Here is a 24,355-nt window from a genome sequence, read left to right on the forward strand (position 1 = left end):
TCTAGATTAGGTTTAAATGGTGGAAAGGGGGATTTGAGGTGTGGAGAGGGGGTGTGCAAAGGCATTCAAAATCATGAGTATTAAGTACCTCACTTGCTGAGGCTTTCTCAGACTCCAGGCTTATCTGAAGTCTTATCCACCCTTACTTTTCCTCTGCTTTTTCCAGGCACAGTATGTGCTTTATAGCAGGGGTAGGCAACCTAAGACTGGGTGCGGCCCAATCGCCTTCTCAATCCGACCCGCGGACGGTCTGGGAATCAGTGTGTATTTACATGAGTAGAATGTTTCCTTTTATTTAAAATGCAACTCTGGGTTATTTGAGGGGCATAGGAATTTGTTCATATTTTCTTCCAAAATATAGTCCGGCCCACCACAAGGTCTGAGGGACGGTGGACCGGCCCACGGCTGAAAAAGGTTGCTGACCCCTGCTCTATAGCTTTAGAGCTCAAATTTGGCAATCAAATTCAAAGCCGGGATGGCTTTTGTAATTCTGGAACCGTCCCTGGAAAATCAGACCATTTGGAGGTTATGCCATCTCTCTATCCAGACCCCCATTCAGACCAGTGCTCACAACATTATTTAGTTATCTTTAGCTGGGGTAGTGAAACTTTTTTTATATAAATTCCAGTGCAACCCCGCTGCTCAGGTTAATTACTTAGGACTCATTACAATGACCTACAGTTGGAACTCTCACAGCAACAACTCCAGGGTACAAACCACAGAGCCTGAGCTTCCCTCTGACTGTTTTCTTTCCTGCTTTTGTCAGGAAATTGGCCGGGGGAATTGGCCAAAGGCATTTTCTTGGTCAACCTGAGCATCACCCTGTGCTTAAATGTAAATAATCATTTATCTCTGAACGCTCCTCTCTTTGCTGTGGCTCAGAATCCTAAACTGATGGACTTTGAGAACAGATATATAAACAAAATCGATGTTTCTGAGGTATTGAATGCTATGGGATTTGTGGGGGAGGGCAGTTTAATTTATAAAAAATCCCACTAAGTATAAAATGACCCAACTCAGCTACTGAAGTGTATAAGCTTAATGTAGAGGGAATTTTTCAAAGGCCTTGGGTTGAATCCAGTGCGAATCATACCCAGAGTAGATTCATTGAAATTGATGGACAAGATGGGTAAAGGGACCCCTGAGCATTAGGTCCAGTCGTGACTGACTCTGGGGTTGCGGTGCTCATCTCGCTTTATTGGCCGAGGGAGCTGGTGTACAGCTTCCTGGTCATGTGGCCAGCATGACTAAGCCGCTTCTGGCGAACCAGAGCAGCGCACGGAAATGCCGTTTACCTTCCCGCTGGAGCGGTACCTATTTATCTACTTGCACTTTGACGTGCTTTCGAACTGCTAGGTTGGCAGGAGCAGGGACTGATCAACGGGAGCTCACCCCGTCGTGGGGATTCGAACCGCCAACCTTTTGATTGGCAAGCCCTAGGCTCTGTGCTTTAGACTAACTTAGGCACATTAATTTCATTGGCTCTGCTCTGACTAAAATTTAGTCACATACAATGCATTTTTAACAGCAAGAGAGGCTATAAATATGATAACACCATCTTGAATGATTTGTGCATGTGTGTGTCTCTTTTACAGAAAATCCTCTTGAGCCTGACTGCTTTGTCTTTGACACTTGCCTTGTGTCAGGGATCCTGCATATTTAGAGAGCCCAAAGCAGAGATTAAAGATGGTAAGTTAATAACAGCAGCAGCAGCAACAACAACAAATGATGTTGTCAAGCAGCCTATTCATTTAGCCAAATCAGTATTTAATGTTTGGGAAATGTGTTCCTGACTAGAGATTTTTTAGCATACACCTACCAAATCTGCTCTTGCAGAACCAGAACACAGACCAAAATGCAGCTACCTTCAAAATCTACACTTCTCCGGATGTTGTGATGCTGCTCAGAGTCTAAAATGACCTGACGCTGCTCCCGTCTCATCTTCTCATTGATGAGTCCCTGCTTAAGCTCTTACTTTTATTATGGATTTTGTGTTTTTTAGATTGTATTTTTAGGTTGTGAACTGCCCTGAGGATGGTATATAAATAGTAATAATAATAATAACTGATAGAAATTGAAACGGACAGATTCCCCATCCACAGGGCACCCCATTCACTCCCACCCTGTTTTAAGCTTGGAACCACCGTCGGCAGACGCAAGCAGGAGACTGCATGGCCACAGTATAAGTCACTGTGCTTCTCTTGCACAGTCTCTGCATTGTGCTGAGCAGCAGCTTCTGATTGCATTGATGTTGAATGTATGATTTCTCTCTCTAGGTAAGTCGGTGATGCCCACTGAGTGTACCGATCCCTATGATGGGAGCAAGCATAAATTCATATCCAAGTGGAATACACTGAATTGCATGCAATGCGCATGTAGTGAAAAGGGAATGATGTGCTGTTCCAGGTAGGCCAAATACCCAGAATAGCACTGGGTCTATGAATCTCTTTCAAATTATTTTGCCCCGTTCTCTTTGGAAGATCTTCTGCTCAATAAACATTCATGGACGGAATGAGCTGAAGACGGGTGTCCCAAAAAATCTATACCTTTGAAGATAGGTTGCATAAAATTGTTGCCTACATTTCCTTGAACCAAACAGTGAATTGATTGATTAATTCAGATATTTATAGACTTTATAGAAAGCAGAGTCACGAAATTTGATCTGGAACAAGCACTGAGCATGTCCAGAGTGCCTTTCCAATCATCCGATGACCAGGCATTCGCTGTGTTGAAGCTTGGACTTTGGGATCTCCCTGAGTCCCAGATCCTCTCATCCGGAGACCACCTAGGAGTTGGTGCTGGGGAGAGGGACCCCGATGCACCCAATGGAAGAGGACCCCTCCTCTTTCCTGCACCTTCCTGTCTCCTTCTGTCTCCCTCCTGGCTGGCCTCTTGGTTTCGCACCAACATTTTGCTACACCCTTTTTTGTGCATGGGTGCTGCCCTCAACCACCGCAAACATATGGGGGGGGGGAAGAATCATCGTACAGCAACATGCAATGGCATATTGTGCAAGACATGTCCTTTGTGCATTCAGCTTGGGTTCCCCAGGTGAATTTGGCCTCAGGGCAAATGTTTTCCAAGGGCTTGGTTTTCCCTGGATGGAGCAAACATCTTGCAAAACTGCTCTTCTGCCAGGCACTTCCAATCATTCTTGGCATGTCCTAAGCGAGCAGGAGAAAGGAGCACTCCTCTACAAGATCTCCATAAGCTCAGAGAAACCTTAGTTTACACATTCTTCTTCTTCTTTTTAGGTACGGTGGTACTGCTGAAGTTGAGGGATGTAAAGCAGTGGTAAATCCAAACACATGTGAATATGAGTTCTATAAACTGGACGATCCCTCCAAACCCTGTTTCTGAGCTTTACAAATCCCACCCAAATTGCTTTCATGAAAGAGAATCTGAATAAAGCAGTCATATGTGCATTTCGGTGTGTATCTGTTGTCTTTGCTTGATATCACTCCTTGCAGAATTTGGTACATATCATAATGCTGGTGATGGACATGCCTATCTCAGCTATCAGCAGCTTTTTAGATTCTAATGGGTGGCGCTGTGGTCTAAAAAACAGAGCCTAGGGCTTGCCGATCAGAAGGTCGGCGATTTGAATCCCCACGATCAGGTGAGCTCCCGTTCCTCGGTCCCTGCTCCTGCCAACCTAGCAGTTTGAAAGCACGTCAAAGTGCAAGTAGATAAATAGGTACCGCTCTGGCGGGAAGGTAAACGGCGTTTCTGTGCGCTGCTCTGGTTTCGCCAGAAGCGGCTTAGTCATGCTGGCCACATGACCCGGAAGCTGTCTGTGGACAAACGCCGGCTCCCTTGGCCTATAGAGCGAGATGAGCACCGCAACCCCAGAGTCGTCCACAACTGGACATAACGGTCAGGGGTACCTTTACCTTTACTTTTTAACTCCTAGGTAAGTGCAGGTGTGGATTTATAGTTATTTGTGGCCCTCTTCCTTCACTTAAACAAATATGATTATGTCGACATGGGGGGGGGGGTGAGTCGACAACAATAATATTTCTGGGTTTGCACTGTGATTCCCCTCCCCAAACAACTTGGGAACAATTCCCGCTGGAGGAAAAGGTGGTGCTATGCTTCTGAAATTCATGCCCTCCCCCCCCCCAAATTGGGGGGAAATAGGATGACAAAGCTGCTGCTGCTGCTGATCTTGATGATACTTTTTTACTGCCTCCCAAGACAACTTGTGAATCATCTGGAGAAAGTTTATAACAATGCTGATGCCTCCACACTGGGAACCCCCTTCCCCACAAAAGGGGGGGGGGCGACTTGGAAGATTTAGGGGAAAGATCAATATGATTTAAATTCTGATAATGATTATAATAATGCATCGGCACTGCCCCCAACAACAATGGCTTGAGAAAAATTAGGTAAAATTGGACCATGGGGCCAGGGCCGGATTTAGAGAGGCCCCTCCCCCACCTCCCCCCTCATGACTAGAATAAAATGGAAAAGTGTTGTAAACAAAATTGAGTGAAGCCATGGATGATGCCGGGTATTTAAAATTCTGCAATTCACAATTTCTCCTCTAAAGGACATAAGATGTTATTGTTAAAAACATGGTGATTTTAAAAATGCATAATATTAACCTGAAAAACTTTTGCAATAAGTGAACTTTGTAAACCTTTTGTGGAATAGGCATTTATTTTTAGGAAAATGAAGTTGCAATGTTATTTCTCAAAAAAACACCTTGAGTTTACAAATTATATTGCCGTGGAAGCGTAAATAATATTATATGATTACCTGACAGTGTGGCACTTTTAGAATCCGCTTTATGTTGTCATTAGAAAGTTATTTTTAAAATAGATATTAAGAAGTAAACTACAACCATCAAATACAGTAATGCTAAAATGTTTTTTTTCTAACTTCCTCATAGCAAAATCATCCAAAACTTCATCAAAATTTGTTTGTCTAAGTTTGTCACTTTCAAAGTATGGTCTTCCTGTTATATACCTGCTGAGATTGATAAGGCATCTGACCCTCATCTGAATCTCATAGCTCTCCTGACAGGTGATTTGGTCTGCAGTCACAGTGTGGAAATAACGGAGGAGATTGCCCACAAGATACCAGGCACTCTACTATTCAAATTAGGCCCCAGTGTTTTTCTTACAATCCCCTTCTCAATGAATTAATCAATTTTAATCTAGCATGTAAAATCTCAACACTTTCTTATTGTGAATTCGAGCAAGTAAACTACTGCTCTCACTTCATTACAAACAGTATTTCTACCTGCAACACACCTGAGCAAACATGCTCCTCTTCCTTTCACAGATATTTGGTTTCCATTTGCAACTGTAACTGCCTCTGAGGAGTTATCATTTAACTCTCAGGGGGGGGGGGATTAGCATCAGACGTCATGTGCACGGAAGTTGCCAAATCAATTAACCAACTAGAAGGGTTACTGTTAATAGCACCAGGTTTCCTATAACTTGTTATTGCTGGACAGTTCGGATGAGCTGCAAAAGCGTTTTTAGTTTGCTTTCTGTTGCCACCCTGGAACTTTTCTTTATTAGTGCCACTTTGTTTTGTACGTTTCCTTGCAAATGAAGGAAAACAACTTTTCTGCTTGTATATGTTGATAATATAATTTAGGTTGCTGAGAACAAACAAGGTTGTACAAAAACAAGATTGTGAGCAGGCCTGGCCAGGACATAGGTGTCCTGACTGTGACAAAGGTGACCTGGGTGCCTGCCTGCTTGCTTGCTTAACAGCCGTTGGGAACTTCAAGGTTCCTGCTCTCCCTTCTTATGGTCTTTATACTGGACCTGGAGACTCCAATAGAGAGCATTCCATGCCAAGAAGTAGGGCAAGTGGGCACCCTATCAAATGGCAGGGCAGGAGCTACACGGAGCCGGGCCTTTTCACCGGTGGTGCCCATTGCATGGCTTGCTCTTCCCGGACACAAAGTCCCTCTCTGTTTTAGTCCCACAGCATCTGCCAAGGCAAGGGCTTCCCTCCGGAAAGGAGTGAAGGAAGGAACAGCAGAGCCAGTTGTAGCTGGAAGTGGGTGCTCTGTGCTGCAGAACGAGAAGAAGCATGAGACTCTCCCCTCTCTTTGCGTTGGGTTATCAGCCCTCAGCTTAGATGGTTGCCTGCACATTATTTGTCCAAACTTTGTTTCTAGAAGGGCTAGAGACTTCCTTTTGTTAAGGAAGGCTAGCATAGGTTCAGGTGCAATTACTCTAACTGCACCATTAGAAATTGGGCCCTGCTAGGATGTTGGGGGCTCCTATTCCTTGGTGTCCAAAGAACTCACCAATCACAATTCTGACTTGGCTGAAACCTCTGACAGAGAGGGGTGGCCAGGCTGGCTCATTTGACAGAAGTTGCTTAGAAGATGCACATTGTGCTTCATAACTTTCTTCCTAGGAGGGTTAGAGACTCACCTTTTAAAAAGCACCTCTCTCTGGGGCAGGGGGGCAGATCAGAGACCTGGAGTGGCAGCAGCTCTCCCTGGAGAGGGGAGAAGAGGAGGCTGAGGAACCCTCCACAAGGGAGGGGCGAGGGGCTGCCGGCTCTGCAGGAAAGAGGTGACATAACTGGGCTCCTGAGCCCCACAGTAGTCCACAGAAAGAATGTAGTTGGTCAAGGGAGCTGTGGACTCAAAAAGGCTGAAAACCTCTGCTCTAGCTAATTATCCCAAACTGTCTTTGACGCTGAAAAAAAGACACAACCACAGTATAGCTCAACTCTTGTTTCTTGGGTAGCTCATTGACAGTGCCAGAATGAGGCTGGTGTAGGCAGGTCCCCCATCCAGGTCTCCAAGCTGAGCGGGTGAAACATATTAATAATAAAACCTAGACTTCTACGGCTCCCTACTCAAAGTTAAACCCTGGGTTATTGAGTTGCTGCAGCTATGACATAATGCACTTGAGAGCATGCGCTGAATGGAAGGCGGGAGGCAGAAGGGTGCCAAATGAATCTTTGGGGCGCCAAATTTTGTCCTCGCTCAGGGCGCCATATTCCTAAAGTCTGCCCCTGCCATTGAGTGCGATGCCTTTTTGTGCATCTCAGCGGAGCTGAAGTTCCTCCTCCAGATGTCACTGGACTGCAACTCCCATCAGTTTCCCTGATGACAAAAGCAGATAAAGAAGCCGGTTTTGTTTCTGACACAGTTCATTAAAATGGCAATCAGCTTAATCTTATGGCTTAATTTAAAAGCACAGCTAAATGAGCAAACAAATGATCTCAAGATCTTGATAGACCCAGAATTGTTATAGTCATCTGCTGATTTTCCTTCTCTTTTGCCTCTTTCAGAAAGTCATCCTGCCACTGATTGTTTTGCCCCATGGGTTTTGCTTCCTTGGCCCCTTCAAAGCAGAGAGAAAAAATGGCAACATTCTCAAGCAGCCTATTAATATGAGCAAAGGATGATTTGATGCTTTGAATACACACACACACACACACACACACACACACACACGTAAAGGACCCCTGGACAATTAAGTCCAGTCAAAGGCGACTATCTCACTATATAAATTTGTTTTCCTACATTTTGTTATTTTCTGTAGAGTATGTATTTCTGGAGATGCTGCGAGTCCTTTTCTTTCTGTACATTCCCTTCTAAGCTACCCATTTAGGCTGCATGTTAATTTCTTTATGCACAGAGGCCTCTTTAACTGTGTGTGTGGGTGGGTGGGTGGGTGGCTGTGGGTGTGGGTGTGTGTGTGTGGGTGTGTAACTGGTCCTGAAAGCATCTGCCTCTCCCACTCTGGAGGGCACAGCTAAAGAATCCCTGGCCATCTAGTCTCGGTTCTAAAACTTCCAAGGAAGGCCACTCCCACCTTCCCAGGTAATCTGTTTCTGAAGAAATTTGTGTTTGTTCATGCTTCAATCATAAGGCATCTTTAGCAACCTTGCGGTCAGGGGCTTCTAGCAAGAAAAGCTATTTCCCTGCTTCAGTCATAAGGCATCTTTAGCAACCTTGCGGTCGGGGGCTTTTCAGCAAGAAGGGAGAGGCACCAAGGGCCACGCAGGGAGGAAAACATGGCCCCCCAGGACCAGACTACGGCTGCGCCGAGGCAGAAAACGCCACTTCCCTGGAGCCCCAGTTAAGTGAATTCCTCAGCAATATTTTGGGAGATGTACATGGGTAGCGCTGTGGTGTAAGCCAGTGAGCCTTGGGCTTGCCGATCGGAAGGTCAGTGGTTCGAATCCCTGCAACGGGGTCAGCTCCTGTTGCTTGGTGCCAGCTCCTGCCCACCTAGCAGTTCGAAAGCACGTCAATGTGCAAGTAGATAAATAGGTATCATTCCAGCGGGAAGGTAAACGGCGTTTCCATGCGCTGCTCTGGTTTCACCGGAAGTGGCTTAGTCATGCTGGCCACATGACCCGGAAAAACTGTTTGCGGACAAACGTCAGCTCCTTCGGCCAGCAAAGCCAGAGTCGTTCGCGACTGGACTTAACTGTCAGGGGTCCTTTACCTTTTTACAAGTAGTGCCAATTCCTCTCAGCGAGAGTAGTTTAACAATCAATCCCTCTTCCCAGGCAAGTTTATTAAAACTTCAGCTGTAGGGAGACCTTGGCTTAGGCATTGGGCGTTTATCCCTCCCAGTCCCCGGCCAGGGATCTGGGGAACATCAGGGTTATCCAGAATATGTGGGGATTGGGCTGGCTCTGGAGAACGTCTGTTCAAGCAGACAGTCCGCGCCCCATTTCACCACCGTCGCAGGAGGAGAGCAATGACAACCTAACAGCGTATGACCAATGCCTCCCCTCAAAACAACCCCTTTAAGGGGGAACCCTGGGATCGGCACCGTGGGGGAGGGGTCACCGCTCCCTCCCCATTTAGGGAAGACAGACAAAAGGATTCCCCCCAAGGCCTGAGACCGCCAAAGTTGTGACGTTTTGCTACGGGGAAGGCAAAATCTGCCAATGCAGGGAAATTCCTTTCCAGCCCTTCAACAGCGACCATAATGTAGCAGCGCCTGCGTACCTGTGGAGAAGAGGTTAACCTGCAAAAGAAGGCTTAACTGCGGGAGGGCAGGGTGGGAGAAGCTCTGGAGCCGACTGAGAACTCCCAGGCAAGTTCTGCCCACTGTTGTGTGGGCTGGTCAGTCCCTCCCCTTACCTGGCCAAATCTCTCCTGGCAATGCAGGAGATGTCCACAACTACTAGTGTTATGAGAGATAAAAACTTTACTTTCTCCACTTTGCTCCACCCCCTTGTTTATTTTGCTGGCCTTTTTTGACAGTAGCCTTCTTGAGGTGAGGCTGTAAAGACAAATATCTAGAGCCATATCTCTTGCAGAACTCAACACTGTTGTTGTTGTTTAGTCGTTTAGTCGTGTCCACCTCTTCGTGACCCCATGGACCAGAGCACGCCAGGCACTTCTGTCTTCCACTGCCTCCCGCAGTTTAGTCAAACTCATGCTGGTAGCTCCGAGAACACTATCCAACCATCTCGTCCTCTGTCGTCCCCTTCTCCTTGTGCCTTCCATCTTTCCCAACATCAGGGTCTTTTCCAGGGAGTCTTCTCTTCTCATGAGGTGGCCAAAGTATTGGAGTCTCAGCTTCAGGATCTGTCCTTCCAGTGAGCACTCAGGGCTGATTTCCTTCAGAATGGATAGGTTTGATCTTCTTGCAGTCCATGGGACTCTCAAGAGTCTCCTCCAGCACCATAATTCAAAAGCATCAATTCTTCGGCGATCAGCCTTCCTTATGGTCCAGCTTTCACTTCCATACATCACTACTGGGAAAACCATAGCTTTTACTATACGGACCTTTGTTGGCAAGGTGATGTCTCTACTTTCTAAAATGCTGTCTAGGTTTGTCATTGCTTTCCTCCCAAGGAGCAGGCGTCTCTTAATTTCGTGGCTGCTGTCACCATCTGCAGTGATCATGGAGCCCAAGAAAGTAAAATCTCTCACTGCCTCCATTTCCTCCCCTTCTATTTGCCAGGAGGTGATGGGACCAGTGGCCATGATCTTTGTTTTTTTGATGTTGAGCTTCAGACCATATTTTGCACTCTCCTCTTTCAGACTCATTAAAAGGTTCTTTAATTCCTCCTCACTTTCTTCCATCAAGGTTGTGTCATCTGCATATCTGAGGTTGTTGATATTTCTTCCAGCAATCTTAATTCCGGCTAGGGATTCATCCAGCCCAGCCTTTCGCATGATGAATTCTGCATATAAGTTAAATAAGCAGGGAGACAATATACAGCCTTGTCATACTCCTTTCCCAATTTTGAACCAATCAGTTGTCCCATATCCAGTTCTAACTGTAGCTTCTTGTCCCACATAGAGATTTCTCAGGGGACAGATGAGGTGATCAGGCACTCCCATTTCTTTAAGAACTTGCCATAGTTTGCTGTGGTCGACACAGTCAAAGGCTTTTGCATAGTCAATGAAGCAGAAGTAGATGTCTTTCTGGAACTCTCTAGCTTTCTCCATAATCCAGTGCATGTTTGCAATTTGGTCTCTGGTTCCTCTGCCTCTTCTAAATCCAGCTTGCACTTCTGGGAGTTCTCGGTCCACATACTGCTTAAGCCTGTCTTGTAGAATTTTAAGCATAACCTTGCTAGCGTGTGAAATGAGTGCAATTGTGCGGTAGTTGGAGCATTCTTTGGCACTGCCCTTCTTTGGGATTGGGATGTAGACTGACCTTCTCCAATCCTCTGGCCACTGCTGGGTTTTCCAAACTTGCTGGCATATTGAGTGTAGCACCTTAACAGCATCATCTTTTAAAATTTTAAATAGTTCAGCTGGAATACCATCACTTCCACTGGCCTTGTTATTTGCAGTGCTTTCTATGGCCCGTTTGACTTCACTCTCCAGGATGTCTGGCTCAAGGTCAGCAACCACACTACCTGGGGTGTACGAGCCATCCATATCTTTCTGGTATAATTCCTCCGTGTATTCTTGCCACCTCTTCTTGATGTCTTCTGCTTCTGTTAGGTCCTTACCACTTCTGTCCTTTATTATGGTAATCTTTGTACGAAATGTTCCTTTCATATCTCCAATTTTCTTGAAGAGATCTCTGGTTCTTCCCATTCCATTGTTTTCCTCTATTTCTTTGCATTGCTCGTTTAAGAAGGCCTTCTTCTCTCTGTTTGCTATTTTTTGGAAATCTGCATTCAATTTCCTGTATCTTTCACTATCTCCCTCGCATTTTGCTTGCTTTCTCTCTCCCGCTATTTGTAAGGCCTCATTGGACATCCACTTTGCTTTCTTGCATTTCTTTTTCATTGGGATGATTTTTGACCACATCCAACTTACCAATGTTCATGGTTCTTACATTCCAGGTTCCTATGCAATATTTTTCTTTACAGCATTGGACTTTCCTTTCGCTTCCAGGCATATCCGCAACTGAGCGTCCTTTCAGCTTTGGCCCAGCCGTTTCATGAGCTCTGGATCTACTTGTACTTGTCCTCCGCTCCTCCCCAGTAGCATGTTGGACGCCTTCCGACCTGAGGGGCTCATCTTCCAGCGTCATAACTTTTATATGCCTGTTGTCTTTGTCCATGGAGTTTTTTTGGCAGGGATACTGGAGTGGCTTGCCGGTTCCTGCTCCAGGTGGATCATGTTTGGTCAAAACTCTCCACTATGACCTGTTCATCTTGGGTGGCCCTGCACGGCATAGCTCATAGCTTCTCTGCGTTCTTCAAGCCCCTTTGCCACGGCAAGGCGGTGATCCATGAAGGAAAGAACTCAACACTATCCTGGTCTAATAACATTTAACGTGATTTTCCTGTTCCCAGTTCTGGTTCTGATCTGCACTTATCAGTGAATATCTCTGGAAGACGTAGAACTCTCTCAACTGTTCTTGTAAACATTTATGTCATCAGAAGCAAATGTTTCCTTCCTGGCAAGCATTTCCTTCTCCCGTTAGGACCTCCATCCCTCTCATTTTGCCCCTCCTCCTTCCCATTTGTATAAAAGGGTGTATGGGACTCTCCACAGACTTACAGGAGGGACACCAGAGCTCTTTCCTGCACCTCCCAGTAAGAGTTTGCCAGCAACTCATTGAAAAACCAAGATGGTAAGTAGAATGCTTTGGGGACGGTTGGTACACAATTTTTTCTTTAATCTAGATTAGGTTTAAATGGTGGAAAGGGGGATTTGAGGTGTGGAGAGGGGGTGTGCAAAGGCATTCAGAATCATGAGGATTAAGTACCTCACCTGCTGAGGCTTTCTCAGACTCCAGGCTTATGTGAAGTCTTATCCACCCTTACTTTTCCTCTGCTTTTTCCAGGCACAGTCTGTGCTTTATAGCAGGGGTAGGCAACCTAAGACTGGATGCGGCCCAATCGCCTTCTCAATCCGACCCGCGGACGGTCTGGCAATCAGTGTGTATTTACATGAGTAGAATGTTTCCTTTTATTTAAAATGCAACTCTGGGTTATTTGAGGGGCATAGGAATTTGTTCATATTTTCTTCCAAAATATAGTCCGGCCCACCACAAGGTCTGAGGGACGGTGGACCGGCCCACGGCTGAAAAAGGTTGCTGACCCCTGCTCTATAGCTTTAGAGCTCACATTTGGCAATCAAATTCAAAGCTGGGATGGCTTTTGTAATTCTGGAACCGTCCCTGGAAAATCAGAGCATTTGGAGGTTATGCCTTCTCTCTATCCAGACCCCCATTCAGACCAGCGCTCACAACATTATTCAGTTATCTTTAGCTGGGGTAGTGAAACTTTTAAAATATAAATTCCAGTGCAACCCCGCTGCTCAGGTTAATTACTTAGGACTCATTACAATGACCTACAGTTGGAACTCTCACAGCAACAACTCCAGGGTACAAACCACATAGCCTGAGCCTCCGTCTGACTGTTTTCTTTCCTGCATTTGTCAGGAAATTGGCCGGGGGGATTGGCCAAAGGCATTTTCTTGGCCAACCTGAGCATCACCCTGTGCTTAAATGTAAATAATCATTTATCTCTGAACGCTCCTCTCTTTGCTGTGGCTCAGAATCCTAAACTGATGGACTTTGAGAACAGACATATAAACAAAATCGATATTTCTGAGGTATTGAATGCTATGGGATTTGTGGGGGAGGGCAGTTTAATTTATAAAAAATCCCGCTAAGTATAAAATGACCCAATTCAGCTACTGAAGTGTATAAGCTTAATGCAGAGGGAATTTTTCAAAGGCCTTGGGTTGAATCCAGTGCGAATCATACCCAGAGTAGATTCATTGAAATTGATGGACAAGATGGGTAAAGGGACCCCTGAGCATTAGGTCCAGTCGTGACTGACTCTGGGGTTGCGGTGCTCATCTCGCTTTATTGGCCGAGAGAGCTGGTGTACAGCTTCCTGGTCATGTGGCCAGCATGACTAAGCCGCTTCTGGCGAACCAGAGCAGCGCACTGAAACGCCGTTTACCTTCCCGCCGGAGTGGTACCTATTTATCTACTTGCACTTTGACGTGCTTTCGAACTGCTAGGTTGGCAGGAGCAGGGACCGAGCAACGGGAGCTCACCCCGTCGCGGGGATTCGAACCGCCAACCTTTTGATCGGCAAGCCCTAGGCTCTGTGCTTTAGACTAACTTAGGCACATTAATTTCATTGGCTCTGCTCTGACTAAAATTTAGTCACATACAATGCATTTTTAACAGCAAGAGAGGCTATAAATATGATAACACCATCTTGAATGATTTGTGCATGTGTGTCTCTTTTACAGAAAATCCTCTTGAGCCTGACTGCCTTGTCTTTGACACTTGCCTTGTGTCAGGGATCCTGCATGTTTAGCGAGCACAAAGCAGAGATTAAAGATGGTAAGTTAATAACAGCAGCAGCAGCAGCAACAACAAATGATGTTGTCAAGCAGCCTATTCATTTAGCCAAATCAGTATTTAATGTTTGGGAAATGTGTTCCTGACTAGAGATTTTTTAGCATACACCTACCAAATCTGCTCTTGCAGAACCAGAACACAGACCAAAGTGCAGCTACCTTCAAAATCTACACTTCTCCGGATGTTGTGATGCTGCTCAGAGTCTAAAATGACCTGACGCTGCTCCCGTCTCATCTTCTCATTGATGAGTCCCTGCTTAAGCTCTTACTTTTATTATGGATTTTGTGTTTTTTAGATTGTATTTTTAGGTTGTGAACTGCCCTGAGGATGGTATATAAATAGTAATAATAATAATAACTGATAGAAATTGAAATGGACAGATTCCCCATCCACAGGGCACCCCATTCACTCCCACCCTGTTTTAAGCTTGGAACCACTGTCGGCAGACGCAAGCAGGAGACTGCAGTATAAGCAAGACAGACGTCCAGAGTCACTACCTTTCTGGTCAGCAACCAGGACATGCAAGAATAAAGGTGGCAAAGCTTCCCACTCCACTCCATGTCAGGAAACGCTTTACCTATTACATTTTCACGTATCAGGCTGCGGTCAGAAGCACAGGAGGAGCTGGACAAGTGGAAAAGTTGCAGTCACTGTGCTTCTCTTGCGCAGTCTCTGCATTGTGCTGAGCAGCAGCTTCTGATTGCATTGATGTTGAATGTATGATTTCTCTCTCTAGGTAAGTCGGTGCTGCCCACTGAGTGTACCGATCCCTATGATGGGAGCAAGCATAAATTCATGTCCAAGTGGAATACACTGAATTGCATGCAATGCGCATGTAGTGAAGAGGGAATGCTGTGCTGCTCCAGGTAGGCCAAATACCCAGAATGGCACTGGGTCTATTAATCTCTTTCAAATTATTTTGCCCCGTTCTCTCTGGAAGATCTTCTGCCCAATAAACATTCAGGGACGGAATGAGCTGAAGACGGGTGTCCAGATTAATCTTTACATCTGAAGATATGTTGCATAAAATTGAGCATGCCTAGAGTGCCTTTCCAATCATCCAATCACCAGGCGTTCGCTGCATTGAAGCTTGGACTTTGGGATCTCCCTGAGTCCCAGATCCTCTCATCCGGAGACCACCTAGGAGTTGGTGCTGGGGAGAGGGACCCCGATGCGCCCAATGGAAGAGGACCCCTCCTCTTTCCTGCACCTTCCTGTCTCCTTCTGTCTCCCTCCTGGCTGGCCTCTTGGTTTCGCACCAACATTTTGCTACACCCTTCTTTGTGCATGGGTGCTGCCCTCAACCACTGCAAACATATGGGGGGGGGGAATCATCGTACAGCAACATGCAATGGCATATTGTGCAGACATGTCCTTTGTGCATTCAGCTTGGGTTCCCCAGGTGAATTTGGCCTCAGGGCAAATGTTTTCCAAGGGCTTGGTTTTCCCTGGATCGAGCAAACATCTTGCAAAACTGCTTTTCTGCCAGGCAGTTCCAATACTTCTTGGCATGTCCATGTTCTTGGCACTCCTCTACAAGATCTCCATAAGCTCAGGGAAACCTTAGTTTACACATTGTTCTTCTTCTTTTTAGGTACGGTGGTACTGTTGATATTCCGGGATGTAAAGCAGTGATAAATCCAAACACATGTAAATATGAGTACTATAAACTGGATGATCCCTCCAAACCCTGTTCCTCAGCTTTACAAATTCCTTTCATATAAGAGAATCTGAATAAATCAGTCATTTATGCATTTCGGTGTCTATCTGTTGTCTTTGCTTGATATCACTCCTTGCAAAATTTGGTACATATCATAATGAAAGTGATAGGCATGCCTATCTCAGCTATCAGCAGCTATTTAGATACTAATGGGTTATTAAATATTGCTTAATTTGAAATAAGTTGTTTATTTTAAAGTTATTGTGGCTTTTTTTTTGTATTGGATCCGATACAAGTCACTCACCAATCCCTATTCTCACTTGGCTGAAACCCTTGACAGACAGGAGTGGCCAGGCCGGCTCATTTGACAGAAGTTGCTTAGAACATGCACATTGTGCTTCATAACTTCCTTCCTAGGAGGGTTAGAGACTCACCTTTTAACATTTATTTTTATTATATTTGTATACTGCCCTCCACCCAAAGATCTCAGGACGGTTGAGAGCATAAAAACACAAAATAAAAACACAAAATACCTACTAAAAACAGGAGGAGAAAAAGAAAAGGGAAAAGGCAACTCCCTCTCCCACCCCCTGGACCTCTTGGGAAGGAGGCAGATGAAGAAGGGCCTCAGAAGAGGATTGTAGGGTCCGGGCAGTGCCAGGCTTTGGGGGATCAGATCCCCCCACGGTGGCAGCCAAGAGGCAGAGAAAGGATGAAAGTTCTGACCAAGCAATTTATTCAATAATTCACAAAGCGTGACCAAGGAACGCAGTCTTCCCTAAATAAAGGCATTGCCCCTCCCCTCCAGGTCTCCCCTATTCTACGCCACTCCTGCATCGGCTGATTTGAGCTGTCTGCCTCTGCGCTCTCTGTTCTGCTCCCCTCGATGCCCACCTGGCCCCGGAAGGGGGGCTGGCCAGGAATCCTTTCCAAGGACACGGAGTCTGTCAGCTGTCTCTCCCCTGGTGCTGCTGCTTCTTCGGCTCTTCCTCTCCCAATATTTCCCAGCTTCTGCCCTCTGCAGCCTCTCGGGTTATGCCCTTCTGCAAACCACTGTTCTAAATCTATACTGCCCTCCTGTTCTCAGGTTGGTTAAGGAGAAGGGGGGGGGGGTCCCCACCATTCCTCCTTAGTGCAGCCCCTGACCGGTAGGAGAGAGTCAGTCCTTGGTATTGTGATCCTGAGCCCATTAAGGCTGGCACACAGCAACACAAGCAACAGGCAATTCCTGCACACTTCTCCATCCAAACAAACACTTTTTTAAAAAAAGGAAAGTAGCGGCCTGTCACTCCCGCATGTGGCTGGCAGGCAGCAAAACTGAACAATTAGAGCAGCGAGCATGACATAAACACCCCTTTCCTGTATGGCTAGAGCAGCTGCCTGGCCAGGATGTGGCAAACCAGCCCTGGCACCCCTCCCTGCTTTTCAAAAGCCCCTGCCGACAAGAGAATGTCTCCTGACCCTTTTCGTTAAGCAGCAAAGCAAGAGAAGGCAAATGGGAATGATGCCTTTCAGGTCTCCCACTTTTTCAAAAGGCAGCCCAAGCAGGGGAGGTGAAATGGCCTCAACACTTCTCCCCCACTTTGGGATGACGCAGAAGGATGCCCAGGCTGCAAACCGTAGGAAGGAAAAACAAAGAAGCTGTGATCCTACTTCTGCTAATGGTAAAACATGCTGGACATTTTCTCCTCTCCCTGGAGAAATTCAATGAAATTCCACTTTCTCTGCCCATAAATAAGCTGGAGGAGTTTTAAAGACTGTTGCTCAAAGCTCTGTTTCAAATATTCCTGAAGAGGCTTCTGTTGCCATTCTTCAAAATGAACACAAACTAAAGGCTGAAGCAAATATTTTCTTCTCGTTAACTTTTTTTTTTTTGACACATTAGTACACCAGAACTGCAACATGAAGGAGGCATCTCCTCAGCTTAATCTCTGGCCCCATATCTGCATACATTTGGGAGGCAGATTCCCTGGAGTCACTTGCAAGGAACAGCCCCTGGAGAAGCAGCTGTGTCTTAGCCGGAAGGATTTGTGCATCGAAAAGCCAGGATGGTAAGCAGAATTGTAATAATAATAATAATAATAATAATAATAATAATAATAATAATATGCCACCCATCTGGATTGTCCCAGCCACTCTGAGCGCCTTACAACAAATTATGGTTTTATGTGTTAGTGTATCCAACAGTTTCTTACAATTGGATCTTGTAAAATGCTGGAAAAGTTGCAGTGGAAAGGCAGATTTACACGGATCAGCAGCGAAAGGATAAGGTGCTTGAACGTTTCTCTGTCCTCTTTGACCTTTGGACCATCTACTGCCTGCCCTGCATTCATCCTGTGCCTGCAGACCTTTCAGGGTTTCCTGATGGTTTCTTTGGAACTTTGCAGAGGATTGGGTTTGTTTTTTTTTAATAAAAACTAGATTTTAGAAGTAGGCTTCTGAAAACCTTTACAAATCAAGTTAACTAGCATAACATTTCTGGGTGCAGAATTCATTTTTTCTTGGGAGGGGAGTCACAAACACACCCAACACAGATTCTGGGTATTTTGGAGTGGTAATTCTGTGCCATTTTTTAAAAATGCTCAGTCTCTCAGTATTAGCCTCAACACAAGTTTGCAGAGGCCCAGTTTTGGGGCCGGAGTGGGGGCAGTTCAGAGACCAGGGGCAGCAGCTGCGGCTGCCCAGAGGACTCCCAAGAAGAGGGGAGAAGAGGAGGCTGAGGAACCCTCCACAAGGGAGGGGCGAGGGGCTGCCGGCTCTGCAGGAAAGAGGTGACATAACTGGGCTCCTGAGCCCCACAGTAGTCCACAGAAAGAATGTAGTTGGTCAAGGGAGCCGTGGACTCAAAAAGGCTGAAAACTCTGCTCTAGCCAATTATCCCAAACTGTCTTTGACGCTGAAAAAAAGACACAACCACAGTATAGCTCAACTCTTGTTTCTTGGGTGGCTCATTGACAGTGCCAGAATGAGGGTGGTGTGGGCAGTTCCCCCATCCAGGTATTAATAATAAAACCTATACTTCTACGGGTACCTACTCAAAGTTAAACCCTGGGTTATTGAGTTGCTGCAGCTATGACATAATGCACTTGAGAGCATGCGCTGAATGGAAGGCGGGAGGCAGAAGGGTGCCAAATGAATCTTTGGGGCGCCAAATTTTGTCCTCGCTCCGGGCGCCATATTCCTAAAGTCTGCCCCTGCCATTGAGTGCGATGCCTTTTTGTGCATCTCAGCGGAGCTGAAGTTCCTCCTGCTTGTGCTTGTTTTTCAGAAAGATCTCCTCAGCCTGACTGTCCTCTGTTTCAGCCTGGCTTCCTGCTGTGGATTCTGCTTCCAAGAAGTGCATAAAATAAGGGTTAGAAATGGTAAGGCTACAGTGGGTGACTACCCGTTCCTTTTGTTAGGGAGATTGCTGGCCAGTGGTCCTTAAGGGCCCATGTGGGGTGGTCAGTTTACTCAAGACAGTCCTCTATCTGGGCAGTTCTCTAGATGAAGAAGCCCTCCTTTAGAAGGAATGGCTGGGCCAAGATCAGTTCAAAGAAAAATTAGAGCAGGGGCCCTGAAGTTGCTCACCAACAATGAGCACCTAGGAAGCCAACCGGTTAGCCATACATATATATTGCACCTATACATATACAATAGCAGGTGCAAAGTTTGTGCACATCTGTGCCCTCTGTTAGTAATGTCTTTCCTCTTTTTTGTGATCCATTAGTGGCCACTCATTGATATCTCTTTAGAGGAGCAAACTGTTAGATAAGGGGTCAGCAACCTTTTTCAGCTGTGGGCCGGTCCACCATCCCTCAGACCATGTGGTGGGCCGGACTGTATTTTGAAAAAAAACGAATTCCTATGCCCCACAAATAACCCAGAGATTCATTTCAAATAAAAGGACACATTCTACTAATGTAAAAAGACGCTGGTTCCTGGACCATCCATGGGCTGGAGTGAGAAGGCAATTGGGCCGCATCCAGTCCCCGGGCCTTAGGTTGCCTACCCCTGTGTTAGATGGTTTCCTGTTGATAAAGAGCTGCCCTTGAATGTGCCAAGGTCAGAGGCAGTGTCCCTCTGAACAGCACTCCATGCCACCCAGTGCAGGCATGGGGGGGGGGAGCGAGGGGTGAAGGACAAATGAAGCCCACCCAGCCCCCGCCAGAGTGACACCAGCCCCAAGTGGCATGGCTGTTGTACCCCCCCTCCCCAGCTCCGAACCTTGTGAGGCTCACACTAGGCTGGGATTGAAGGGCGCATGGTTGCCGCGTCCCCGCACCCCCTGCCTGAGCAGCCTTGCAAAGCTCGGATCGAGGGAGGGTGGCACAAGAAGGGCGCAACAGCCATGGCATGCTGGGGGGGGGGCTGCATTGGGGCACCTGCTTAACACCCCTTCAGAAACCTGCGCCCAGGGCCATGGCCCCTCTGGCTCTTCAATCTGCAGAGTTCATTTTATTTATTTATTTAGAGAGAGAGCGCGTGCGAGTTTTTAGAATTTGTAGAAACTGAGATCAAAATGTTCGCAGATGTATTAATCATTTTATTACTTGCTGGGGTCCTTTTGGAGAAAAGATGAGATATAAACAAAATAAAAAATAAAATAAAATGATATGTAGTTGCTATTCTCATCATTTTTTAAAAAGTGAAAAGCTTACCTACTCCCACCTTTCAATTATTTATTTTATTTGGAGTATTTGCTTTTCTCTCATCTCTCTCTTGAAAAAAATCCTATGGACATCAGTAGGAGTTCCTATCTCCAAGTCTCTCTTCCCCCCCATAGATCACTTTATTTTGGTCATTCCATTGCCTGCTGGTAGGTGGAGAGGCTTGGTGGAACCTTGACCAGTTAGGCAAGAGTGGGAGATGGATGAGGTCCCCCCTGCACAATTCTTTAAGGTGCCAGATATTAACCCCATGTCTCTTTGTGACTATGGCCTGGTTCAGATGCTCAGTGGCCCTGGCAGGATTGCCTGTGTCTGAGGCCACTGCCCTTTGCACATGCTCACATCATCTTGGAAACATGGCTCTGTGAATGCACCTGCATGTCTCAGCCCCACGGAGGCCTGAGGATTCTCCTCATGAGGCTCCATGCTCCCTCACATGGGGCAAACAAAGGAGCATGTGAGATATTTGTGCAACTGGCATCATTTTGAATACAGTTATCTTGTGTCTGGTTTCCCTGTTTGATGCTAACATGATAAAAAAGCAACAACAGTTCCATAAAGGAAGCAGCGGAAAGTTTCTTTCTTGTTTCCTTTTCAAACAAAGAAGCTCGTCTTATTTCTCTAGCAAGTGTCCTTCATGCATTCCATGACAGTATCTGTTTCACAGGTTAAGCCTGGGAATGTGGGAGCTATTATGTAGATTCCTGGTGACATAAGCCTTCTTTCATGAAACCCATTTCCCTTGCCTTAAAATTCCCTGGTGTCCAGGGGATTCCCGACACTGAGAGCATGTTATATATAAAAAATAGCTAGTAAGTGATTGCATCACATAGCAAGGAAGTGTATATGCTGTGTTTGTTGTTGTTTAGTCGTTCAGTCGTGTCCGACTCTTCATGACCCCCTGGACCAGAGCACGCCAGGCACTCCTGTCTTCCACTGCCTCCCGCAGTTTGGTCAGACTCATGTTGGTGTCTTTGAGAACATTGTCCCACCATCTCGTCCTCTGTCGTCCCCTTCTCCTTGTGCCCTCCATCTTTCCCAACATCAGGGTCTTTTCCAGGGAGTCTTCTCTTCTCATGAGGTGGCCAAAGTATTGGAGCCTCAGCTTCACGATCTGTCCTTCCAGTGAGCACTCAACCTGATTCCCTTTTGCCTATCAGGTGTTTAGTGGGGTGCATCTGAAAGGGGGAAAAGGTGTGCAAAGTGTGCAATTACCGTACATTTCCTGGGTAATTTTATTTCCTGGGTTTCGTTGATACTTGGAGGTTGATGCTATTGCCAAGGAGATTGGTGGGATTTCTTCTCCCCCACCCCAGGTGAACTCCTGCGTCCAAGTGAGTGTACGGATATATATGACGGGAGCCAGCATCCATTGGGAACTGCCTGGAATACAGCTGAGTGCATGCGATGTGAATGCAAGGAAGGCGGAATGGAATGCTGTGCCAGGTAGGCAAAAACCCTGAGTGGGATTGGATTTATTCGCCCTTTTGAAAGTAGGGTATTGGGAGTAGAAGCAGCAGCCCCTCTCTCCCGCTGCACACAGGGCAGGGCCTTTAGAAGTGGGAGATCAACACTAGGTGGCTCCAGAACCAGCTAATTTTAGCTTTGCCTCCATGTTGCTTCCTGCTGAGACTAAGGAGGAGGAAGCTGCCAAGGCAGTGCCACCCCTGGACTGATTTGCAAGTAGGCAGGCAGGTTTGGTGGGTCAGGGCATTTGCCCTAATGAACCAGCCTCCACCAGGCAGGGCAAAGAGCAGTTGGAAGGAGAGCTTGTAGCCTGTGTAGGCGGGTGGAGATTTCTACCATAATTTGAGAGGGTAGCACATGCCCAGCTCTGACGATAATTCTGCATATGGATCCAAATAGTTCCTTCCTTAGTATCCTCAAAAAAGAAACAACAAGCCCTGATACCCTCCGCATCATAGGAAGCTGCCTTATACAGAGTCAGACCATTGGTCCATTTACGGTGCTCAGCACTGTCTGCCGTGACTGGCACTGGCTTTGCAGGGTTTCAGGTGGGGGCCCAGGTAGGCTGGCCCTCCCTGGAGAACCCCACAACCTCTTTTAGTGCTCAGCTCTGCTCCAGAAAGTACAAAGAGGGGTCTGAGCACAGTGCAGAGTCACTTTGCCTCACCATTGCAGGATAGCCCCTGGCCCTAAGCTAGTTGGGACTGTGTAGTTGACCATCAACACTATGAATTGGAACCAGAAACAAACTGGAAGCCAATGCAACTGATGTAAGACCAGTATAACATGGTCTTAAAAACATACAAAAAGAAAGCAAAGCAACTGTTGCCTTTTGTCTTAAGCTGCAGTTTCTGAACATTCTCCCAGGGCAGCTCCAGGTGAAGCATGTTGTAGTCATTGAGCCAGGAGGTGATGAGGTGATACAGGAATGGATGCAGGTGGGCAAGATGCTCCTGGGCACACCAGCCACCCAGGCATGCAGGAGCATTGCCAAATCCAGGAGCACTCCCCAAACTCTCTTGATAGACAGGGATGGGGAACTTTAAGATTGGGGGTCAAATGTGACCCTGCAGTTCTCTCTTTCTGGCCCTCAGGACCCTGGCAAGGCCTTGGCTCATCCTGGTCATGTCCTGTACTCCTTTCAAGTGATGTTGCCTCTCTGAAATGGGACTTTGTTGTCTGGAAAGAGAAAAGTTCTGGCTTCTGCCTGGCTGGAACATAGCCTGGGATACAAAGGAAAGAGCCCCATCCTTTGCTCTGCGCACTTGAGCCACCACTAACTTGTGCCCCTAAGTTGCCCATTGGGGAATGCAGCCCTCAACTTGAAAAGGATTCTTCACCCTGTTGCAAATCCTTACTAAGTATCTTTATGAAAAGGTGGTCCATAAATCATTTAAAAATAGATTTTTTCTTTTTCTTTTCAGATATGGTGGCATTCTAGATGTTGTAGGATGCAAAGCAATGATTGATCCAGAAACGTGCCAGTATAAGTTATACAAGCTTGATGACCCCACAACGCTGTGTGCCGATTAATTTCCAGAGGGTCCTGGCAGTGTCCTCCCTGGGAGTTCACTCTCTTTTGAGGTGGCCTCTGGACAGACCCACTATGGGGACTGTTTTAAGCCTCACCTTCCATGTGTCTCACCTGCCGGACAGCGAAACAAGGGACCGGCTTGAATTTCATATTAACTTAATGCTTGCTAAATGCTAAAACAACAGCAGCAGATTCTCACTCCCAGTAGAGAATGTAAGTGATCTTCAGTTGTGGGGATGGCTTTCAACCCAAGAGCCACATCCCCTCCCCACAGGGCCAGTGGGGGGGGGTGCAGAGGGACAAAGTTGGTGCAGCAAGAGATGTGAACCTGACCTTTGTACCACAGGCTACATTCCAGTCCCACAAATCTAGGGTGTCTCCCCCATCTTCCCCACATATCTCTCCATCCAAACAATACAGTTCAGAATCACATTCTTGCAGATCAAAGCATTTGAGGAGGGGGCAGAGCAGGGCCAGAGAGGGTGTGGCCTGAGAAGGAGACAGGATTCGGGGAGATCCTGACATGGGATGGATAGCGAGGCCTCCAGGGTTGCCTGGATACCCCAGGCCTGCAGACCCACCACCACCACCTAAGGAACACTGACACCATTGGTTACCAGATATAAAAGATAAAAAGACTTTATCACAGAAGAACATCTTGGAAATATTTTCAACTACAGTAGTCTGACTAGGAAAAACTGGCAGGCACATGTTAGGACACCTACAGCAAGTTCCTTTGCATGTTTACTTTGAAGTAAGTCCCCTCTGTTCCTTGTGATGGAAGTGAAGAGAGTTGGACCTGGTTTCACATCTCTCTGTGCAGAAGAGCACATTCCTCTGTGGCCTGCCCTCACGCCCAATGCCCTCCTGTTTCTTTGCTACCGGAATAAAACAACTTGATTTGTAATTCAAGGCAGCCTTCGCAACCTCCAATCTGTGTTGTAGTTAGCAATAAATATGGAGGAGGGGAAGTCAGATAAAAGCCACACTTGCTCTGTTGTTTCAGCTGTAGCAGGAGAATGAAAGCAAATCCCCACCCTATAGTTAAAGCACATTCAATGCACACAGCTGCCCCCCAAGAATCCTGGGAACTGTAGTCCCCCCCCCCTCACGGAGCTATACAGTAGGACATTGGAAAAGAAGCAAAGAAAATAAAGGGACTGTCTGGATGCTGTTATGTTTCTCATTTCTATAGTGAACGAATAAAAGCTAATCTTCACACTGCTCTCCACTGATATCTTTTCTTTAAAATGTTACTGTCATTTGATAGCTTCATCACTGCAGCTATTTTCCATGC

At 46.5% G+C, this 24,355-nt stretch overlaps 1 protein-coding gene and 1 long non-coding RNA gene across 2 annotated transcripts in view; both read left to right on the forward strand.

Annotated features, from left to right (window-relative positions):
* LOC310683942 (small serum protein 5-like) overlaps positions 1–24,355 on the forward strand; it is a 95,633-nt gene that overhangs the window by 17,428 nt on the left and 53,850 nt on the right. The window contains exon 2 of the mRNA XM_083454431.1: positions 13,637–13,730. Within this exon, the coding sequence (XP_083310557.1) occupies positions 13,637–13,730 (94 nt within the window). The remainder of the gene's footprint in view (positions 1–13,636; positions 13,731–24,355) is intronic.
* Positions 17,019–24,277, forward strand: LOC310683943. The gene is made up of 5 exons (XR_014514563.1): positions 17,019–17,072; positions 17,294–17,459; positions 18,677–18,770; positions 21,374–21,503; positions 22,949–24,277. It is a non-coding gene; the product is annotated as an uncharacterized lncRNA (long non-coding RNA).

Source organism: Podarcis tiliguerta (assembly GCF_965153285.1).
Source record: "Podarcis tiliguerta genome assembly, chromosome: 8".
Classification (NCBI taxonomy): Eukaryota; Metazoa; Chordata; class Lepidosauria; order Squamata; family Lacertidae; genus Podarcis; species Podarcis tiliguerta.